This window comes from Aethalodelphis obliquidens, unplaced genomic scaffold, assembly GCF_003676395.1.
Source record: "Aethalodelphis obliquidens isolate GAN/ISIS:26980383/991018 unplaced genomic scaffold, ASM367639v1 scaffold7, whole genome shotgun sequence".
NCBI classification, from domain to species: Eukaryota; Metazoa; Chordata; class Mammalia; order Artiodactyla; family Delphinidae; genus Aethalodelphis; species Aethalodelphis obliquidens.
In genome coordinates this window covers 50,613,397-50,637,274 of record NW_020837951.1, presented here as the reverse complement: position 1 = coordinate 50,637,274, position 23,878 = coordinate 50,613,397, and the positions used below count along the sequence as shown (strand labels likewise).

Genomic DNA, 23,878 nt, shown 5'->3' with positions numbered 1-23,878 from the left:
ACAACCCAATCCAAAAATGGGCAGAAGACCCAAGTAGACATTTCTCCGAAGAAGATATACAGATTGCCAACAAACACATGAAAGAATGCTCAACATCATTAGAGAAATGCAAATCAGAACCACAATGAGGTATCACCTCACACCGGTCAGAATGGCCCTCCCTCATCAACAAATCTACAAACAATAAATGCTGGAGAGGGTGTGGAAAAAAGGGAACCCTCTTGCACTGTTGGTGGGAATGTAAATTGATACAGCCACTGTGGAGAACAGGATGGAGGTTCCTTAAAAAACTAAAAATAGTACTACCATACAACCCAGCAATCCCACTACTGTGCATATACCCTGAGAAAACCATAATTCAAAAAGAGTCATGTACCACAATGTTCATTGCAGCTCTATTTACAATAGCCAGGACATGGAAGCAACCTAAGTGTCCATCGACAGATGAATGGATAAAGAAGATGTGGTACATATATACAATGGAATATTACTCAGCCATAAAAAGAAATGGAATTGTTATTTGTAGTGAGCTGGATGAACCTAGAGTCTGTCATACAGAGTGAAGTAAGTCAGAAAGAGAAAAACAAGTACCGCATGCTAACACATATATCTGGAATAAAAAAAAAAAAAGGTTCTGAAGAACCTAGGGGCAGGACAGGAATAAAGATGCAGACATAGAGAATGGACTTGAGGACACGGGGAGGGGGAAGGGTAAGCTGGGATGAAGTGAGAGAGTGGCATGGACATATATACACTACCAAATGTAAAATAGATAGCTAGTGGGAAGCAGCCACATAGCTCAGGGGGATCAGCTCGGTGCTTTGTGACCACATAGAGGGGTGGGATAGGGAGTGGGGGAGGGAGACGCAAGAGGGAGGGGATATGGGGATATATGTATATGTATGGTTGATTCACTTTGTTATAAAGCAGAAACTAACACACCATTGTAAAGCAATTATACTCCAATAAAGATGTTAAAAAAAAAAGAAAGATATTGTGAGCCACATTTGTAATTAAAAATTTTCTAGTAGCTACCTAAAAAAGTAAAAAGAAGCAGGTGAAATGAATAATATATTTTATTTAACTTAATATATCCAAAATATTATCACTTCAACATGTTACTATAAAAATTATTAATGTAACGTATTCTGTTTTTCTATAACTCTTCAAAATTTGATGTGTATTTTGTAACTGCAGCACATGTCAGTTTGACTAGTCACATTTCAGATGTTCAAGAGCCACATGTGGCTAGCAGCGATTGAATTGGGCAGTGTAGCTCTAAGCGCTGGGATATAAAAGAAATCAAGAAATAATTTCTGTTCAGTAGAAAGTTATGATATAGCTGGTGAGTGAGATCAGTGTACAAAGTTGTCAATTATTTATGTTTTAGATCTTTCAATCTACTTATTTATTTGATTCCCAAACTCGTAAAAAACCTAAAGTTGCTTGCATGAAGATATAAAAATTAAAAAGAAAAGAAAGATTAAAGGAGGACAACCATTGATTTCATGTTCAGTTCATTTAAAGCCTATCACTTCACCTTAACTGTCAGCTTGACCTTGTGAGGAAGTGCATCAGATACTTTAAACCTCACTTTAAAAACTTGGGAGTCACTAGAGAGTGTGAGTTGGGGAAAATAATGTATCCTGGTCAGCTTATGCATCAAATAGGCAGCAGATCTGGGAGTAGAAATCGTATTTTCTTTCTCTAGGTGCACTTGGGAAGCTGCAGTTAAAATCTGGAATCCCTCAGTTCCGTCAAATGCATATCCTGTTTGTGTCTCATATCCTGAATAAAGCTGATGACATAACCAGGTCTCCCTGGCAGGTGTGCGACTATTTTTAGGGAAGACATATCATTGTTTAGAAGTGGATTGAAACAAACCAACATGTGGGTTATTGGCCTACATGGAACAGGTGAGGCTGGCCACGTTTCCTCCAGAGTGGAAGGATAAGAAATACCGAGGTACATCGAACTGTGAACTGGTGACCATTGTCTAGAGCAAAAATGAATCTTTCTCCTGCTTGGTGGAGGAGGAACTAACATTTCTCTGATTTAACTTTTAAGCAGATTTATTTTCAGTGGTGCATTATTTTCAAATTTTAGGTCCTGCGCCAGATGTCGTCTCAGACAAAATCTATCAGATCAGCAAAACAATCGAGGAATACGCCATATGCCCTGATTTACGAATCGACCTGTCTCGACTAGGAAGACAAGAGTTTGACCTGGAGAACAAATTCAAACCGTTTAGAGGTAACAGAGAAACAGTATTTTGAAGAAATCAGAATAACTCCGTGGATGGGGGTGACTCTGGTTTTTTCTTCAGGGAAAAGCACACACGAAAGTGATGGAATTATCAATCTCAGGAGTGGCACTTGATAAGTAGATGTAATCTGAGTGTGGTGCAGAGAGAAATAAAGGCAGCCAAGATATTTAGAACTGGCAAACTTTCAAAAACGACTTTCCAAACTCTCTATCATTTTTGACATAGGGAACATTTCATGGCTGACTCTTTTACAGTGTTCCAGGAATAGGCTGTGGAGCCAAAACGTGTCTTTGCTTTTCTAAGCAATTAAGGTGAACATACCGAAATACTTTAGATAATTAAGAAGAGACCTTAAAAGGTAGTGGAGTTATTAAAATTTCCCATGGAAGGTAGGCATTTCTTTTCCAAGCCAGAACCACGCAGTTCATGTTGATTCAATGCACAATTGATGATCACCTGCTCTATATTACACTCCGTGTTAGGAGATTTTACAAAGGAATTTACAAAGTACCAAGTGGATTTAGGAAAATGGTTCAAGAATTGAAAAACTGGGATGAAGTTGTCAAAAAATATTATCCTGTACTATAGAATGAATAAAGCCTCTAAGTCCTCCATTATAACCTTTCAATTTGTAGATTAATATTGAACCATATAACAACAGTAATGCCATGTATATGCATATCATTTTTTCACCCTTTATATTATCCTATTGTTTTTTTCCTAGACGGCATATAAGTAGCAATAAAACTAACAATTTTTTACTCCTTCAATGCCCCTATAAGCTTAAATCCAGTTTGTGTTAAGATGGTATCCTTATTTTACAAGTAATTTAATTTAGTTAAAAAGGTGAAATACCTGGCTCATGGCCACATGGTATTTTAGGGACAGAAAAGAGCTTGAAATGGACTGTTTGGAGTCACAGTGTTGGGCCAACTCTACCACATTTGTCTTGGAAGATTTTGAGTCAATTGCTTGCTTAGCTAGTGAGCAGAAATTAATTGAAAACCATGTGATATTTATTGGAAGCAACAGTTCCTGATTTTACTAATCTAGTTGAGAGTTTGCACACACACACACACACACACATGCTTGCACAATCGCTTGACAACTAAAAGCAAGGGATATATTATTTATTTATTTATTTTCAAATTTTATTTATGTATATATGTATGTATGTATGTATGTATGTATGTATATGTCCGTGTTGAGTCTTTGTTGTTGCACGCAAGCTTTCTCTAGTTGTGGCGAGCGGGGGCTACTCTTCCTTGCGGTGCGCAGGCTTCTCATTGCGGTGGCTTCTCTTGTTGCAGAGCACGGGCTCTAGGTGCACGGGCTTCAGTAGTTGTGGCACACGGGCTCATTAGTTGTGGCTCGCGGGTTCTAGAGTGCAGGCTCAGTAGTTGTGGCGCACGGGCTTAGTTGCTCCGCAGCATGTGGGATCTTCCCGCACCAGGACTCGAAACAGTGTCCCCTGTATTGGCAGGTGGATTCTTAACTACTGCACCACCAGGGAAGTCCGCAAGGGATATTTTATGTTAAACAAATGATTTAAGTGTATTTGATTACATATGTTTAGAAGGACTGGCAAATAAGATGACTAAGAAAAAGCAGGTATTACCATCAGGAAGAAATTTTATTTATTTATTTATGGTATCTTCACAATTGTATTTGTTGTCCAAGAGACCCAGATGTTTGGTGAGCTCAGATTCAGGCCCACTGCTCCAGGCACATTGCTAGCTTGATGAGTTTTCTATAATGCTACAGATACCACGAGGTAGATAGAGACATTCCCTGGCTCCCAAGAAGAATTTGGAGATAATTATTTGGGATAATTTATGTACTGTGTTCTTGCTGTTTTAAATGTTGAGCAAGGCTTGAGTTAATTGGAAACAAACCAGTCTTTGACATTTCACCTTAAAGGATGAAGAGCATGAACTATGTGATGTGAACTTTCAGTTTTCATGGAATTCTACTTGCTTCCTTGTTTTTTACATTTCTGTTTGGTACTATGTGTTATCTGCTATAAATACCAAATGTATTTAGACAAGTGGTTCAGGAATTTCTGAAAAGAACCAGAATGAAATAATTGCCAAAAATATCCTAAATTGTAGAGTGAGTAAAACTTCAAGCCATAACCTTTTATTTTATAGATTAGTTTTTTATTGTGGTAAAATATATGTAACGTAAAGTATATCTTGTTAATCATTTTTAGATGTACAGTTCATATAGATTAACTTTTAATTTATCTTATAGATTAATATCCTCCAAATATCCAAAGATGATTAAAAACTATCTGTGTTCTGTAAACGGTAATTACATTATATTTGAATGGACACACATACTACCTTGATTTAAGTGCAAGAAAAAATATTTTTAGACATGTATTTGACTAGACGAAGGGACAGCTTCATATTACATATAAAATCTCATCCATCAAATATTGCACCTGGATTTACTAAAAATTGTTAAAGGTGGATTGGTAATATCTTTAGTGCAGGTTTAAGTGTTTCAGGATTCTAAAGTAGTATGTTTTTTGAAAAATTTGAGAAACAGCATACGTAAGTTTCAAAATTTAACTACGAATTTAAAAAGCAGGGCTCGTGGACAAATTTTAGTGCCTAAAATAAAATATTTATTACTTCTAGGAAAAGTACTTTCTGAGTATTAATTATGTACTGATTGCCAAGGTTGAAAAATGTGATGTATTCTGGGTTTTATGAATCTGTGAAATAAGTGGAAAAGACTTGTTTTGCATGCCTGGTCATTGGGTGGTGCAGGACACTGGAGAACATTTGTGTTTAATGAGGATTTCTAAATAGCTGGCGCTCAACCTGAAACTGGTACTAGACTGGGCATGCAGGAGACTTCACACAAACTCAGAAAAATATCCTTCACCACCAATTCAGAACCTGGATCTGGTTGGCACCATGGCATTTGGAAAGTAGGGGTCATTGTGGAGGTCACTTCTTGACTTGTTTCAGGCCAGTTGAGTCATTCTTTGGCCATTCCCCACAGGAGAGGCAACCGGCTGTGCCAAGATGCCTCTTAGCATTGAGGTGTTGCAGTTTGGGGGAGGGAAAGAAGGTGGGAGTAGGGACAGTAGGCATAGTTTTATCTTAACTACTTTATTCTTGTGGTTGATTTTTTTCACTTGCAAAGAAGAATTTATAACTTGAGATTTTTCACACCTTTCGATCACCTGCAAACTTTGCAGCATCTTGATTGTGCTTTAATTTGTGATTTTGTCTGCAAATGGTTACTTCGCTTCCCACGTAAATGTGTGGGGTTATGATGTGATTGTGATCCTAATTTCATGCACTTTTATGCTTCCAAGTATTCTTCATGGGTAGTCACTGGTGTCTCCTTTTGCTTTCCTATCCTTAGTGGAGATAGTGGACCCAGTGGATATCTATCTCAACCTCCTTCGGACCATCTTTGACTTTAATGCCATCAAGAGTTTGCTGACTGGGCCCAGCCAACTGAAGATCCGAATTGATGCCATGCACGGAGGTAAATGCGTGTTCTCCTACCAAGTGGTGGGCAACAAATGGTAAAGGAGACCTCAGTGTGTGTTGGGTTTCTGGGATTAAGAGGAAGGCTGGATTTATAGATATTCATACAGTGTGTGTGTGTGTGTGTGTTCAGGTATTTGGGATGCTCTGGAAAACTTCAGGGCTCTAATTTCTCTCTTTTGATGCAAATGAAAACAAAGCTTGAACAAAAGGTTTTGAGGCTATGCCTGTTAGAGTGGAGATAGCAAAACTGTAGTTATTAAAATTGTTTTTTGTTTTTTTTTTTTGCGGTACGCGGGCCTCTCAATGCTGTGGCCTCTCCCGTTGCGGAGCACAGGCTCCGGACGCGCAGGCTCAGCGGCCACGGCTCACGGGCCCAACCACTCCGCGGCATGTGGGATCTTCCCGGACCAGGGCACAAACCCGTGTCCCCTGCCTCGGCAGGTGGACTCTCAACCACTGCGCCACCAGGGAAGCCCTCAAAATTGTTTTTGATACGTACACAGTTTAAAAGGTCAAAGAGTTCAAAGTTTATTATGAAAAAATCCATTCCCAACTCCTTCCCCCAATTTCCTACTTTTCAGAGGCTACCTTTTTTTTTTAAACTCTTTCAGTGTTTTTTTTTTAAAGTATTGATCTTCCTGTTACTAAATACTATGATTATAAGGCTCCTTGTTGATTTTTCAGTTTGGGGCATTACTGACTTCATACCATGGAAGATGAGGTTGTAGCTCTTTTTCACCCTCTCGGGTCACTAAATCCAAGCACACTTCCTTAAACTAATTATATCATCGTTTTGGGAAGATCGGTATCTACTGTCTACATTATCATAACACTGCTGAGCCATGAAAAGTACTGTAATTATATTTTCCTTACAGAACAACTTCTTCTGTGGAATTAGTAATTGTCCTGTTTTCTCACTGTTTAGGTTTTGTGAAGTGTATTTACCACTCTTAACCCTCATATTCTCCGAGTGTCTAAATCTTCTCTCACTTCATTTTCCTGGAGACCTGGGATCTCCTCTGCTCTGCACTGGTTGCTCTGTGAGCTGCTGTTGTCCTGGAATCTCCACTTAGCATCATCCTGTAATTCCCTTTACCCCTTTCTTATGGTGACTCTCCTATTTCTGGATCCTTTGTCTTCCACTTTCTTGATTTACTCCTACATTTTGGAGGAACAAGTTCTCCAGGAACTCTGTGAGAGAAAGCTCATGGGAGGTAAATGTTTTGAGTCATTGTATATCTGAAAATACCTTTTTTCTGTGCTCACTCTGAATTGCTATTCATCTGGATATAGAAATCTAGGTTGGATATTATTTTTCTTCAGAAGTTTGAGGGCATTGCTCCATTGTCTTCTAGCTATTACTACTGAACTCGAGAAATCTGATGCTGTTCTGATTTTTAATCTATGGTGTGAAATCTTTCTCTGTTCTTTTCTGGAGGCTTTTAGGGCCTTTGACATATCTTCAGTGTTCCTTCTTTTCACAATGATGAGTCTTAGTGTGAGACTGTTTTCCTCTATTGTGCTGAGAACTTGGATGGTCCTCTTAATCTAGAAACTTGTGTCCTTTAATTCTGGGAAATTTTCTTACATTACTTCTTGGATGATTTCCTCCATTATTTTCTCTTTCCTTTCTTTCCAGAATGGCTGTTGTTTAGATATTGGCCCTACTTGACTGATCCTTTAATTATCCTATTCTTTCCCCCACCACCCATTTTCTTTCTCTTTGTTTTTTCCTACTTTCTGGGAGATTTCCTCAGCTTTATCTCCAAGTCTTTCCATTAAGTTTTTCATTCCACTATCATATTTTTAATTTCCCAAAACTTTTGTTTTGTTTTCCAAATAATCTCTTTTTAAAAATAGCTTCCTATTCATCTTTCATGAATGCCATATCTTTTTTTAATAAGTCAGGTTTACTGAGGTATATAATTTATATGTAGTAAAATTGATACCTTGTTGGTATACAGTTTCATGAGGATTGACAAACATATATAGTCATGTAACCACTCTGACAATCAAGATATGGAATATTTCTCTCACTTCCACAGGTTCTGTTGTGGCTCTTTATAGTCTTACCCCTCCTCCTTCCCCTAGTCCCTGGCAATCACTCATCTGCTTTTTGTCTAGCACACCCCCGCAACTGCCCCAGTTTTGCCTTTTCCAGAAAGCCATATAAATGGAAGCATACAATATGTAGCCTTTTTCTTCAGGCTTCTTTCACTCACCATAATGTTTTAGAGATGCCTTCATGGTGTCGTATATATCAGTAGTTATTCCTTGTTACTATTGAGTAGTATTCCATAGTAAGGATGTACTACATATTGTTTATCCATTCACCAGTTGATACAATTAGGGTTATTTTTACGTTTTGGCTACTACAAAACAAAGCTGCTATAAAGATTTATGAACAAGTTCTTTATGGGGATGTATGATTTCCTTTGTCTTGGATGGATAAATACCTAGGAGTGGAAATGCTGGGTCATATGATGTATATGTTTAACTTAATAAGAAACTGCCAAACTGTTTTCCAAAGTGTACCGTTTGCAATACCAGCAGAGTATGAAGGCTTCAATTTCTCCATGTCCTCACCAACACTTGGTATTGTCAGTCTCTTCAGTTTTAGCCATTCTGTCACATCTTACTGATCTCTATTAAGATATGACTGAAATATACTTTAAAATATTTTTTCTCTCTGTGTAGTTTCTGCTTTCTCCAGGTTGCTCTTTACTCTCTTTGTTTTGGTCTCATGTTAGATACATTCCTCAAAAGTTTGGTGGTCGTTGGCTGCCTGGCATGTTTAAGAGGGAGGTACTAAAAATTTTGTTGGGAGCTCTGAGCCCATGTGTGGAACTTATCTTCCAAGGGCTTCACTCTGAGGTCTTCTGGCTGGGCTGTTTTGCTTTTTCCTATTGGGCTGGTTCTTTTCCCCAGAAAAGGCTCTTTCAGTTTCTTACCTTAGCTTTATCTGGCCTAGAGGGAAGACAGCTTCTCTTTCCAAACAGTTTGAGCAATGTTTTGGATTTGAGCCTCACTGCCTAGCTTGTACTGTGCGTTCGTCTCTGAATCAGTCACTCTGGTTGAGGGATGGAGGATACTGAGTGGCAGACCTAGGTCACCTCCCCAGCCTTAGGGTAAGTAGGGTTTAGCCACATCCTGATCACATGAACTGAGACGGGAAAAGGATTGGTTCTCCAAAGGAAACCCAAGATGCTGCTACTGGAGGAAGGGGAAAGGGGTGCTGGGCAGGAAAAATCAAAAGATGTTCACTCTTTGAGGTTTGAATTGTATTAATGGAAAATAAATGGAAAGCAGTACTTTGATATATTTCAGCCAACAGGATTATGTGCTGATCCCCAAGTGTGCTTGCTGTATGTTCTACCCCAGGCTCCGTTCCCTTGCTTATAGTGTTCTTTCCATTTGGATGGCGTCCTCACTCCTGTCAAATTTATATTCTTCCAAGTCCTCCCAGAAATGCTGCCTTCTTCTTGAAGCCTTGCCTGTGGTCATTTCTTCTTTCAAGCCATTGGATCATATTATTTCATAAATATACATTGAATAGAACTAGTCTTACCATTGCAGTCACTCACCTGTAGATGTGACTCATCCCACTGCTAGACTGAGAGCCCAGTAATGTCAGAATTGTGTGCTTTGCGTCCCTTGATGCCCTCCATTCTTCACATAGGAGTTCCGTGTTAGGCACTCCACGGCTGTGTGTTGAACTGGAAAACACAACTCCTTAACATTTATTTTGTAAAACGTGCTTAGTTTTATATGCTTCAGTGTTTTACAGTGTTTAATTATACACTTGGCAGAGTTAAAACGACTGTAGAGACAAAGAATGTTGCTAGGGCCTGTTAGTGCTTTTGCATATATTCAGCTGAAGCTTTTCGTACATAAAAAGTAACAGTCAATAAATCATTGTTAGGTAGTTGATTTATTTCTGGCAATATTTTAGATAAGTTTTGGAGAGAAATTTCATGGAACTGGATTATTGAATACAACTTCTATATGCCTGACACAGTCACTGGCACATAGCAGATGCTCAGTGAGTAGTAGTTGAAGTAAATATTATTCTGTGCTGTGTCTTGAGAAAACTTGTAGAATTTATCTTTTTTTTTCTTGTGCTATTAAGTCACCTTCTTGTTCTAAGCAGAGCAAAACACCCTTGGTTGCGGGGGCAGGGGGGGCAGAGGTTCTGCAAAGATCTCATATTGCTGTGTATTTTTTTCAGTTATGGGACCCTATGTGAGAAAAGTCCTGTGTGATGAGCTGGGGGCCCCAGCCAATTCTGCAATCAACTGTGTTCCCCTGGAAGATTTTGGAGGGCAGCATCCTGACCCCAACCTGACATATGCAACGACCCTTCTGGAAGCTATGAAAGGAGGGGAATATGGGTTTGGAGCTGCATTTGATGCTGATGGGGTAAGTAGGAAAGTTTTCTGCATGCTGGTCCTTTTGCTATATAATGAGCCAAGCACTGGAAACCAGAGAGCTATTGGACACCTCTGGGGCTGACATGTATGGGGCATATGAGCCCTAACTGGCTCTGCATCTGCCCTTCCATCTAATGGCCAAGTATTGCGCTTAAATAGCCATTACTTTTCTTTTTTCAAGTAAGCTTATGTTACAAAGAGGTTATTTCTTTTTTAAAAAAATTCATGCAGTACGTCTTTATTATGGCTGATTTTGTTGAAATCACCATGTTAAGAAGCGAGCTATTTTAGCAATAATCTCTGTTCTCCATTATGTTTGGGGGAGAGTGTGAATTAAGAATATAGAGGCTACTGAAGCCTGAGGAAGTCATCCACATTTCGACAGGTGGGATATATTCCCAGTCGTGTCAAGATCGTGGGCCCTATAATGTTCAGAGATCTTGGTTTCCCATGCCCTCTTTGGCTTCATTCAAGTTGTTTTATGTTGTTTAAATGTGGAATGGCAGTAAAGTGGCTTGTAATGATGATGGGAATGGGCTGCTGGCGGCAGATGCCTTTGCCTGAACATTTTCACACATTCTTTCCCACAGGACCGTTATATGATCCTAGGCCAAAATGGCTTCTTCGTGAGCCCTTCCGACTCCCTGGCCATCATTGCCGCCAACCTCTCTTGCATTCCGTATTTCCGTCAGATGGGGGTCCGAGGGTTTGGGAGGAGTATGCCCACCAGCACAGCCCTGGACAGGTAAGCAAGGATGTCAGCATGAAAGCCTTCATGGCAGGCCTCTGATATCAATGTTCCCTTTGCTGGTAGCTGTCACTTATACTCCCCTGCTCCACTGGGAACTTGTTGAAAGCATGGGAACTTAGAGACATGCTGTAGTATACTGGGTAGGCGTGTGAAGAATCAGGTGGCCTGAACTTGATTCTTGGCTCTGCTACTTTTTAGCTGTTGGGAACTTGGGGGACTTATTTGATTTCTGTGCCTCTGTTTTCTTATTTTTAAAACGAGGGTTATAACAGTATCATCCTTACATGGATTGTTATGAGGTAGGATTGAGGTGATTCTTGTAAAGCATGTAACAGAATGCCTGGTTCATTGTAAATATTTCACAAATGTTTAGTAAGAAAATTTACTAAATATGTAAGTGAGGTGGAAAGAACATGAGTCTTGAGGTCAGGTAATATTATGTTAAAATGCTCATTTGTATCATCATCAGTTATGTAAAAACGGGGAAGATACATCATAGGTTTGTTGTGAGAATGAAATAAGATACTCATGGAAAATGCCCAATAGGAGACTCACTTAGTAGATAGAACAGTCTGAGGTTTCTTTCTCCTGGCCCGATCCATCCATCTTTTACCTTGTCTTATAAAACAGTGAATTTCAGAGACTAATATTTTCAAGCAACATATATTATTGTGGAAGCAGTATTTGTTTATAGTGGAAAGTTAGAAAACACAGAAAAATAAGAAAATGTAAACATCATATCTCTCTGCCTGACTTACTTATGTTAATTGATAAATGTATATTCCTTATTGGATCTCTTTATATACATATATAATATACATACATAGTTCTAAATCATATATAATATACACAATATATAATATATATTTGCCTTTTTGTAAAAACCAAAAGGAGATCTGAAAGTACAGACTGCCTTGTAACTTGTTTTTTTTCTATCAACAATCTCCCACTTTGTATTAATACATTTTTTTTTTTTTTTTGCGTTATGTGGGCCTCTCACTGTCGTGGCCTCTCTCGTTGCGGAGCACAGGCTCCGGACATGCTGGCTCAGCGGCCATGGCTTATGGGCCTAGCCGCTCTGCGGCATGTGGGATCTTCCTGGACCAGGGCACGAACCCGTGTCCCCTGCATCGGCAGGTGGACTCTCAACCACTGCGCCACCAGGGAAGCCCTTAATACATTTTTATGTCATCTAAAACCAAGATCATATTAAAATTTCCTCCGAGTGTCCCCAGAATGTCTTTAATAGAGGGTTTGCCCGAAGCAGCATCCTGTCTAACACCATACATTGCATCTGGTTGTTACATCTCTTAAGTCTTTTATAATCTACCACAATCCCTTTATCTTTTACTTAATGACAGTAATTTTTGAAGAGACCTGACCAGTTGTCCTGCAGAATCCCACCTTCTGGATTTGTGTGGTTATCTCTGCATGGTGTTACCATTCATTGAATCATTCATTAAGTAAATTTTATATGCAGTGAAATGAATAATCTTAAGGCTACAATTCAATGAGTTTTGAAAAATGTATACATCTGGGTAACAACCATCCAGAATAAGATATAGAACATTCCCATCACCCCCTATAGTTCCCCCATCCTCCTTGCAATACCCCTTAGGCAACCATTGTCATAATTTCTGCTGCTGTATTTAGGTTTTGCCGGTTCTTGAACTTCACATAAATAGAGTCATATACCATGTACTCGTTTGTTACTGTTTTTTTCATTTAATATATATTTTTTGATTCATCCACATCCATTGCGTCTGTCACTAGTTCATCCTCCTCTGTTGCAGTGTAGTATGCCAATGTATGAATATATCACAGTTTACTTTTCCAGTCTCCTCTTGATGAACATTTGGGTTGTTTCCACTTATTAGCTACTATGAATCATGCCATTATAAGCATTCTTACATGTCTTTTTGTGGACACATCTACATTTCTTTAGTTAATATCTAGGAGTAGAATCCTGATTGTAGGGTAGATGTATGTTTAATTTTACAAGAAACTGCCAAGCTATTTTCCATCGTGTACTCCTATTTGCAATGTGTGAGAGTTCTAGTTGCTTCATATCCTCAACAACATTTGGTGTCGTCAGTCTTTTTTATTTTAACCATTCTAGTGAATGCAAAGTATTATCTTATTTTGGTTTAGATTTACATCGTTCTAGTGATGTTGAGCTCATTTTCATATGCTTATTGTCCACTTGTGAGCTCTTCTGTTACGTACGGGTTCAAAATGTATTTGCTCAATTAAAAATGCACTGTTTGTCTTTTTGTTATTGATTTATACAAGTTCTTTATATATTCTGGATAATACATCTTTTTTTTTCTTTTGGCCACGCCGCCGGCTTGTGGGATCTTTCTTAGTTCCCTGACCAGAGACTGAAAGCAGGCCCTTGGCAGTGAGAGTACAGAGTCCTAACCACTGGACCACCAGGGATTTCCCTGGATAATAAGTCTTTTGTCAGATATATGTATTACAAACATTTTCCCCCTGTCTTTCACTTTCCTTTTCAAATTCTTTATTTTTTTTAACATCTTTATTGGAGTATAATTGCTTTACAATAGTGTGTTCGTTTCTGCTTTATAACAAGTGAATCAGCTATACATATACATATATCCCCATATCTCCTTCCTCTTGCGTCTCCTTCCTACCCTCCCTATCCCACCCCTCTAGGTGGTCACAAAGCACCAAGCTGATCTCCCTGTGCTATGTGGCTGCTTCCCACTAGCTATCCATTTTACATTTGGTAGTGTATATAAGTCCATGCCACTCTCTCACTTTGCCCCAGCTTACCCTTCCCCCTCCCCACGTCCTCAAGTCCATGCTCTATGTCTGTGTCTTTATTCCTGTCCTGCCCCTAGGTTCTTCAGAACCATTTTTTTTTCTTAATGGTGTCTTTTGATGAGCATAAGTTTTCAATTTTGATGATGGCTAATTTTTTTTTCTTATATAGTTGGTATATACTTTTTTTTATCCTCTATAGGAGATCTTTGCTTACCCAAAGGTCAAAAAGATGTTTTTCCTATGTTTTCTTCTAGAATCATTGTAGTTTTAATTTTTACATTTAAGTCTATGATGATTTTGAATTAATTTTTGAAAATTAATTAATTAATTTTTGGCTGCATTGGGTCTTCGTTGCTGCGTGCAGGCTTTCTCTCTAGTTGTGGTGAGTGGGGGCTACTCTTTGTTGTGGTGTGTGGGCTTCTCATTGTGGTGGCTTCCATTTGCTGTGGAGCATGGGCTCTAGGTGCACGGGCTTCAGTAGTTGTGGCACGCGGGCTCAGTAGTTGTGGCCAGCGGGCTCTAGAGCGCGGGCTCAGTAGTTGTGGCACACAGGCTTAGCTGCTCCGCAGCATGTGGGATATTCCTGGACCAGGGCTTGAACCCGTGTCCCCTGCATTGGCAGGCAGATTCTTAACCACTGTGCCACCAGGGAAGTCCCGATTTTGAATTAATTTTTGTGTGAGGTTCACTTTTTCCCCATATCCAGTTGTTATTGAAAACAATTTACTTTTCCCTTGATGCGTTTGTTAAAAATCAGTTGACCATATATATGTGGATCTATTTCAAGATTCTCCCTTCTGTCCCATTAATCTGTTGTCTATCCCTATGCCAATATTACATTGTCTTGATTATTGGAGTTTTAAAGTAGATATTTAAATCAGGTGACTCCTCCAACTCTATTTTCTTTTTCTCCATATAGACAAAGTTATGTATCTTAGGTCCTTTGCATTTCTATGTACATTTTAGAATCAACTTGTCATTTTTTTACCAGAGCCTGTTGAGATTTTGATTGAGATTGTGTTGAATCCATAGAGAAATTTAGGAAGAATTGCATTTTAATAATATTGAGATTTCTAGTCCGTGAATGTGATATATCTCTCAATTTATTTAGTTTTCTTTAATTTCTTTTGCATACTTTGTAGGTTAATTTCTCTTACGTATGTTTTGTAGTTTAGTGTGGAAGTCTTACACAATTTTTGTTAAATTGATTCATGAGTATTTTATATCTTTTCATGCTATTGTAAATGGAATAGTTTTATAACTTTAGTTTTCCAGTTGTTTGCTACTAGTAATTAGAAATATAACTGGTTCCTATAAATTGATGTTTTCTTCTTCCATCAGTGGGGAGATGAATCACATGCCTTTGGGATGCTCCCTATTTTACTTCTATCCCTCAGGTGATATTGATATCAAGTCATGGTGATGAACCAAGCGTCAGCCTAAAATTCTTGCCTAGCAGCACCAAAAAGTAGGACGTATGATTCCATTTTTTCCCCTTTGCCTTTGTTTATATCTTTCTTTAAAAAAAAAAAAAAAAATTCAGTGAAACTGTAGAGAGCAAAGCAAAAACCAGACCATCTCGAGAAATGGAGAACCCAGAGTCATAGAGGCTTCTGAGTCCTATGTGGGGTATTTAATATTGTGCGAGCATATTTAATAACACCTTCCACTTGTACAGAATCTTATAATTTAGAAAGAACTTTCGGAAATTTGAACTCACTTGATTTTTGCAATAATTTAGTAAGGTAATTGGGTAGGCATTAACTCTCAACATATTAAAGATGTTGAACCAGTTATCAGAGAGGTTAAGTGACTTGTACAAGGTTACACAGCTAATAAGACAGCAACCCAGGATTTGAAACTATTGCATCTGCCCCATAACTACAACTTAATCAGGATGGTCCCTGAGAAACCAGTTGAAAATATTGCTCAACTCTCCTGTGGGGTAGTCAGCAGCTTTCCGTACCCTGGCCAGGAGAGGCTGGTTTTATTCTGACAACAAAAACCATTTGTCCTCTTTTCTCGTGGAAATTTCCCAGTAGTTCTTGATTTCACTTCATCCCCCCTTCCCAATAAATCTCTGTTTCGGTCAGAAACCAGAGGCCTTGCTTAGAAATTTCACAAAGGACCTGTTCTGATATGTAAGTGACCATTTAAAAGGATTATCCATGCTTGCTGGTTGGGATTCAGAATTCTGTGGGGCTCTGACGTGGTGATTTGTTTTGGGTATGTGATCTCTTGTGGAGTCCCAGGTGGATTCTCATGATGGACGCTTTATAAACTTCTTTCTTCTTAGTAAAATAAGTGCACCCTCAAAATTTTATCTTGACAGTGGTTTCCCATATAGGTTATTTTTTTTAATTAATAAAATCATAGGAATGTACCCATAAATGCCAGTCCCTGGCAGAATGGCAACGGAGTGGCTGAGACACATTCAATGATGCACTTGCCCAAACTCCTGGAATTCCCCAATAAGGGGGGCCTGCATCGTTGAAGCTGATGAATTATTCAGACAAACTTTCATTGTTCACAGATAACAGTTGTTCCCCGAGGGAAGACTTTTAGTATCTTTAATTTCTGCTCTTACAGTATCACTGAAACAAGGATTCCATTTACCCCAGAATAATACAGTTTCAGTCTTGAAAATGGCATTCTTTTGGGGCTTTGTCATTCTGAATGTGTCTGATTTGTGGTTGCAGATGAAATAATTTTGCTTCAGATTATTTGAGAAGTAAAGCACATTCACGCTATGTTTGTGGCCCAAGGTCTGTCTCCACCCCATGAGGAGGTATTAAATAATCCTCAGTGTCATCATTCTTCAGTAATATTATGAAGCGCCCATCTGTGTTTGGGGCTGTGCTGAATGCTGTTTTAAGTAAGGCAAACACACTCAGACTTGAAGTCTCCTCGTTAGAGATATTTAGAGCCTCAAACACAGCGAGCATCCTTGTATACACTACAAGGGAGCGAGATCTGAAAAGTATGTTTTGACTACAAAGTCCGCCATATAAGGTCCACCACCCATAAACATGATGGTTTTTGCATTTTGTGTCACTCCTGTTTTTCACCATTTATTCACTGAAGAAATATTTATTAAGGGCCTTCTAGGTCCTAGAAAACTGTCCCTTGCCCTGATGGAATTTACAGTCTAATGGAGAATTTGAGTAATAACAAGTAAAGAAAAAAATAGAAGCACAAATTGTAATGCATGTTCAGGGGAAATGAACTTGGTGTGGTAATAATGGGCGGGTGTGGAACACCCTACTAAGATAAGGTAGCCAGGGAAGGACTTGCTGAGGAGGTTATGGGTAGGATCAAAGATTGGAAACGTGCAGATGGACCTGGCTTTGATGCTGAGATTAGAAATGGCCCATAACACATGTGAAAATACTTATTTTTTCAGAATGTAGTCTACAGCTATTTGTTGCCAATCCCCAATGTGAAACATGTACTGTAGCTTTATCTTAAATATATTCAGGCGGTCATTGGAATGCAAACAGTGTTAATCCTGCAAGTATCTACTGATCTACGCTGACCTTGGTCCTTGCTACATCCTTTAGATCTGTGCCATTTTGTCTCCAAGGTCAGTCAGGATGCACGGCAGTAAGGGGAGAGATAGTGTTGTGAGCTAATATGTAATTACTCAGTCTCCCATACATCCCTTGTGCTATAGAGTGATAGGAATTATGAGAGAAAATACCCTTTATTGGAGTACTTATTGCCCTAAAACTCTCCATAGGTATTTAGGTCAGGGTCAAGGGAGAAAAGAGATGGCACCCTCAAAAGGGTTTGCTAAAAAGAATTTTGTAATAGTAGCTTAATGACCTGGTCCACAGAGGTATGGGTGAAGATAATGAAGGAAACCAAAAAAATCAAGAAGTGATGGAGAGGTATCCCAGGACTCACAATATCAAAAAGCTATGAATTCTCCCAGGACTAAAGGGTCAAGGGAGGGATCAGGGTAACCATAGCCTGGTGAGGTTTGGAGTTGTCAGGGACTGAGCTTGTCAGGGAGGTATAAATACCCCAACTTCTCTCTTTTCCCACCCTCTGATTTCCTGCTGATACCTCCTCTTGACCAAACCCAAGTGGAAGACAGAGGGTAACCTGTGGAGCTCAGCCTCCTAGGGAAGTGAATAGGGCAGAGATGGGCATAGAACGTAATGGGGACTCTTAAGGTGGAAGGGGGCAAACAAAGAATAAGCAGCGTAACCAGTACAATGGCCAGTCTTTCTGGTAATCTCTGCCCGCTTGTCTCCCAGTCTTATCCTTGTCCTAGTTTTTTGGAACTCGGGTGTAGTGAGTTGAGTTAATCATGCTCATCATTGAATAATCCTTTCGTAATTTGTCCAGTGGGAGACATTTCTTATTATTAAAAAATTAATGTATTTCTCTTTTCTTTGACTACCTTTCCCCCCAGAGACAACCACAAATGTGTGTTTATTGGGTGTCCTTTTCTTTGTGTATGTTGTTTTATTCGCATGTATTTTAAATGATTGTGACTAGTACCGTATAATAGATTGTATTTGGTTTCTTTTTTCCACTAAAGACTTTGTGTTAAGATCCTCTCAGTGGCTCTGTGTGCATCTAGTGTGTTGCTTCTAACTGCTGCATAGTAGTCCATCGTGTGTATCCACAGGTCACCTCTGTTCCCTCAGCTGTGAACACTCAGCATGCCTCTTACCTCCCATTACAATGAATAGCCCCTTGGGATTTATGTGAGAATTTCTTTCACATGTGTATCCAAGAGCAGAGTTTTGGGGTCAGAGGCAGTGTGTATACTTAATTTGACCAAATCCTGTGTTAGATTGTACTCTAGAATGGCTTCACTAGCCTGCTTTGCCCACCAGTTCCTGCATCTTCAAGACCAGGCCAATACTTTTATTGTCTAGCTTTCTAGTTTTCCCCCAGTAGAATAGATAGAGAGTAGTATACCGTTGCTGTATTAAATTTTCATTTCTCATGTTACTAATGAGCATCTGTTCAGATGCTTGAGATACTTGGGGATTTCCTTTCTATCAATTGTCTCTTCTTGTCCTTTGCCCGTTTTTCTATTTAGGGTTTTCTCCCCTTTTTGATGGATTTGCATGAGTTCATTGCATATTGTGGATATTAGGCCCTTGTTAATTTTAGGCACTTCTAATTTTCATCCTTTTTCTTCAGACAGAAATGAACCTGTGTTCTATATCCAAATTGCTGTCAGTAGACAGCTCTGCTATATACAACTCAAATTTATTATGTGTAAATAGCAATTTTTAAAAATGTTTCCCTAAAACTGTTCTTTTTTATGTTTATTATCTGAGTGAATTACCTATCATAATCCTAGATTTCTACTTCTTCCTCATTCCCAACACACCATTAGTCACTGGGTTCTGTTAGAAAAATCCCTGAAATAGTTCCTGAATCATTCTTTCCTCTCCGTCCCTATTTTTTACTTTCCTACTTCAGGTTCTCATAATCTTTTGCTTACACTATCGCAATAGTCAGGGAACTGGTCTCCTTGGCCCCAGACCTCCTCTTCTTTATTCCATATTCTAGAACACCTCAAGAGCGATTGTTCTAAGGCAGAGAGCCATGCACCTCCCTCCCTTGCTTAAAATGACTTGGTGGAGGGCTTCCCTGGTGGCGCAGTGGTGAGAGTCCGCCTGCCAATGCAAGGGACATGGGTTTGTGCCCCGGTCCAGGAAGATCCCACATGCCATGGAGCAGCTGGGCCCGTGAGCCATGGCCGCTGAGCCTGTGCGTCCGGAGCCTGTGCTCTGCAATGGCAGAGGCCACAACAGTGAGAGGCCCGCGTACCGCAAAAAAAAAAAAAAAAAAAGTCTTGGTGGCTTCAGAAGCCTGCAGAATGAGATCCTATCTCCTGATTCTAAAACATGCATAATCTCTGGATTACTTACATCTCACTCTTGCCTACCATTTTTATCCTGCCCTCTAGACGTGTTATGCTGCTTACAGTTTTCCAAATTTGATGGCCTCTCACACTGATGTGCCTTTGCATATCCTGCTCTCTTTCCTTGAAATGTGTTCCCTTTGCCCCATCCCACCCCACTTTGTTCTTCCTGATCTTTCAAGACTTTGAATCAGCATCACCTTCTTAGTAAGTATTCCTTTGATGTCATGTTTCTCTACCCCAAAGCAATATACAGAACTTGCTCTTTAGAGATCCTTTTATCACAATTGTCACAGACATTGAAAACATATACTTGTCTGTCTCCTAATGTCCTGTAAACCCCCCAAAGGTGAAGGTTTTAGCCAGTAGCTTGGCATAGAATAGGTTCTCAGTATGCACTTATTGAATGAATGAATGAGATTTTTTCGCGTTTTGCATACTTCTTATTTGGGAGAAAAAGTAACTAGAATGCCACAGCTCTACGAACAAACATGCTTCTTTGGACATTTTTACAAATTAAATTTGTCGATGCTATCACCTGGTTGCACAGGAAAGTAAGTATACTGAATGACAAGAAGAAAATGAATGATGTATAATTGCACAGTCTTTTTTTGGGTCTAATAAAACTGTGCCTGACTTATGGTTTTAATTTACATTTAGGTAAGTTTGTAGCGAGTTGGATTTTAGTAATGATATGTGGGTATTGATTATAACAATAAAGGATGAGATAAAAGGAAGCAACGACACAGCAGTTATTTCCTAGTCAATAACTAAAAACCACAGCCTGAACTTAAGCTCAGGTTTCTTTATTTCTTTTTTTTTTTTTTTTTTGCGGTACGCGGGCCTCACTGCTGTGGCCTCTCCCGTTGTGGAGCACAGGCGCTGGACGCACAGGCTCAGCGGCCATGGCTCACGGGCCCAGCCGCCCCGCGGCATGTGGGATATTCCCGGACCGGGGCACGAACCCCTGTCCCCTGCATCAGCAGGCGGACTCTCAACCACTGCGCCACCAGGGAAGCCCAAGGTTTCTTTATTTCTTGCCCTGCTAAGTAGGGTGAGGAGTGAGGAGCTAAGTAGGACAGTTTGAGCATGCCTAGCATTGCCTTCCTCTATGCTTTTTGTGTTCACCTATTGGAGAGGATGCTGGCAATGATTGAGGCCTGCTTGTCAGTATTTCTGAGAGCTGGTGTCAGATGAGAAAGCAATTTCATGCCTACGTTCAGTAGAGGGCACTTAAAAATTAATTAGCTAAAGCGAGAGGAATAAATTGGTAACATTTAAGACTAGAGGCTGCAAGAGCTTTGGAGATGTTGGATAAACCATCTTTTGTCAGTTGTTCAGAGCTGTCTTGGGTTTTTGCTCTCCGTGTTGATCAGAAAAACAATTTTGGATGAGCATTAAGTGACTTGGGTTCCAAAACATATAATCATCATCACCCTTCCATGTGAACGCAGGCAAACCATTTTTAGAAATCAGCTTTCTCTGGCCTGCTGTATTTGCAAGGACTCTTTGCCACTCTTTGGTTCTGTTTCTAGAAAGGCATAGTCATTGTTAATGGTGTCCAGCATCCTTTTCTCAGCCCTTCCACTGACTTGGCACTTGTTGGCACTTGGCAAGTAATTCTGACCATTGGTGGGTTCTGCCAGTACTGAAAGAAGTTCCTTTACACCACTCTGGGCGATTGGGGATTAAAGAGCATTTTAAGCAGGGGTTTCGATGCCATTCAGTCTAGGGCTAAGTGGATGCAGTTGGTCTCCAGTGGGAATGTTGACTTTACGACCTGCTTTTATTTATTATCTCAATTTTGGTTTTTGGCGGGTGCATTTGGTTAATAGCCTCCTTTCTTTTTTGTGACTTAAAGATATTTATACACTTTAAAAATCAATCCCATTCGTTAATGCAGAGGGGCATGAGGTAATTTTTTGGGCTGATAAGAATGTTCTATATCATAATTATGGTGGTAGCAATACAACTCTATCTATCTACCTATCTGTCAAGACTCATGGAACTATATACTCTTAACATTGGTGAATTTTATTTTATATCAATTATACCTTGATAAAAGTGATAAAAATAATCAAACCCTATTTATTTGAAAGCAAAACAAAGAACTTGTCTTGGGTCTTCCTTTATGATTGGGGTCATGGATCGTGACTCTATTTGAATGACCCCAGATCTCAGCATCAAGGCTTGCATTTACCAGACCGTCAGTAAACACCAGCTGGTTCAGGTGAGTCCAGTGGTCTTTGGAGTCGCTGTACACTGTCTCCTTCTCTGTGGTGAGCCAGAACGTCAGTGTACTACCTGCAGGCTTGTCTTGCAAAAGACTTCCATTTAGAGCTGAAAGTTCTAAGACTTCAAGGTCATTAGTCAAATTTCTTAGTGACGTAAATATGTAAGGAAGACAGGATAGCCCAGCGTAACTCTTTGCTTGGTCAGTGTAACTGTATGCTTTGTCAAGCAGCCAGAGAAGCTTGGCACTTTACAGTGCTTTTAAATGATGGAAGATTATGATAAATCATCTCAGACCTGAAGATCCTCCTGGAGTGAAAGAGCTTTTTGTACAAAAAAAAAAATGGACTTTTTGTATTCGCTTTATAGTTTGAAATGAATTTTGTAACTCTCACCGAAAAATGTTTTCTAATGGATTTTAAACCTCAACCTGTTAGGGTAGTGTTAAGCTGAACCTGTTGGAACACTGCTTAAATTGCTAAATATCATCAATTTCACTTACCCATCAGGCTGAGGGAAGAATAGTATCGAAAAAACATGCACAGGGGAATCGAGAAACTGCCCCAAAGTTTTGCCTGCTCAGCACAGAGTAAGAGGAAATGCATTTTTATTTACAGTGGATTCTGTTACAGTATCTTGTTTGATATTCACACAAACCCTCAGAAGTATTTGTATCAAGTGCTATTATCAACATTTTATTTATAGAAAAAATATAATATTTGGAGATTAAGTAACTTGCCTACAGTTGCCCATCAAGAAGGAAGCAGTCAAGACTGGTGCCAGATTGTCTAATTCCAAGTCTCCTAATTTCTTTGCTGTTCCTTATTGTTGCGAGCAGGAGAACATTCTGATTATATCAGAATGTCATTTGTGTCTATTGGTGTGTGTGTGTCTGTGTTGGGGGACCTATGTGTGTGGTGGATGACATCAGACAAGCAGAATTAGATTCAACCCCAAGATGTCTTGTAATTTGACCTTGAACATCACTGCTGTTTAGTAAAGCTCTGGAAGAAGCAGTTCTTGGCTTTAATTTAAGACTTCCAGGAAACTGTTGACCGGAGTTCAAGGCAGCATTTGAATTTTATACCCTTACCTCAGGATTTGCTTGCAGTAGTAAGATCAGCAGTGGCTCTACGAAAAAACCTTTATCAGGTTTCGGCAGCCTTTCTCCATAACATTCTGTGTAAAGTGGGTGAAGCTGATAGGATTCCTTCTAAGAGTTTTTAATCTTGGGCAAACAACACTGATGAGCAGAAACATAAAAGATACCAATTAAGTACAATGGGGTCTTTTAGTAAATAATGTGCTGCCAGTTGTATATAAGATATCGATGCTTAGAAAAGGAAAAGAAAAAGAAAAAGAAATGGTGTCAGCTCCTGTCTGTGTGCCCCAAACAGGTGAGGATAGAATTCAGACCTGGGAGTCCACTCATCTCATCTCTGATCAGGTTTCTGCCTGAGGTTTAAGTTTGTCATTTGGAATTCCAAGTTCTTTTACAGTCCCTGATTGCATCAGTGGTTTATATCCTAGCATGGAGGAAAATTGTTTGGTAAGTTGTTGCCTGTATTTAAGAATGCAAGTTCTCTATCCAGGACTTACAAAGAGATTGTATCAGTCAGGATCTTTGTGCTGCAAATGAGAGAAAACTAGCTGAAATGGGACCTAAATAATAAAGGGAATGTGTTGGTCCACATTAACTGAAGTAGATTTGGCCTCAGGTGAACCTTGATCCAGCAGGTTAGTGATACCTGAATATTCCCTCCTCTCTGCTTTGCCTTAGGAGGTATTACTTTCATCCTCAGGTGTTCCCTGCCTTTGGCTCTCCAGGCTCTCCCTTTGGTGGAGCAAATGTCTGCATGATTTCTAGGCCTCACGCTCTTACACTACCTTGTCTAGGAGGAGTTTTTAAAATATTTTTAATTTTTAATTTTTTTTTAACATCTTTATTGGAGTATAATTGCTTTACAATGGTATGTTAGTTTCAGCTTCACAACAAAATGAATC

The 23,878-nt window shown here is 39.4% G+C and overlaps 1 protein-coding gene across 1 annotated transcript in view; it reads left to right on the top strand.

Moving 5' to 3' along the window:
- Positions 1-23,878, top strand: part of PGM5 (phosphoglucomutase 5) — a 201,867-nt gene that overhangs the window by 29,161 nt on the left and 148,828 nt on the right. Inside the window, exons 3-6 of the mRNA XM_027105739.1 lie at positions 2,107-2,253; positions 5,651-5,776; positions 10,010-10,200; positions 10,802-10,956. Coding sequence (XP_026961540.1) covers positions 2,107-2,253; positions 5,651-5,776; positions 10,010-10,200; positions 10,802-10,956 — 619 coding nt within the window. The remainder of the gene's footprint in view (positions 1-2,106; positions 2,254-5,650; positions 5,777-10,009; positions 10,201-10,801; positions 10,957-23,878) is intronic.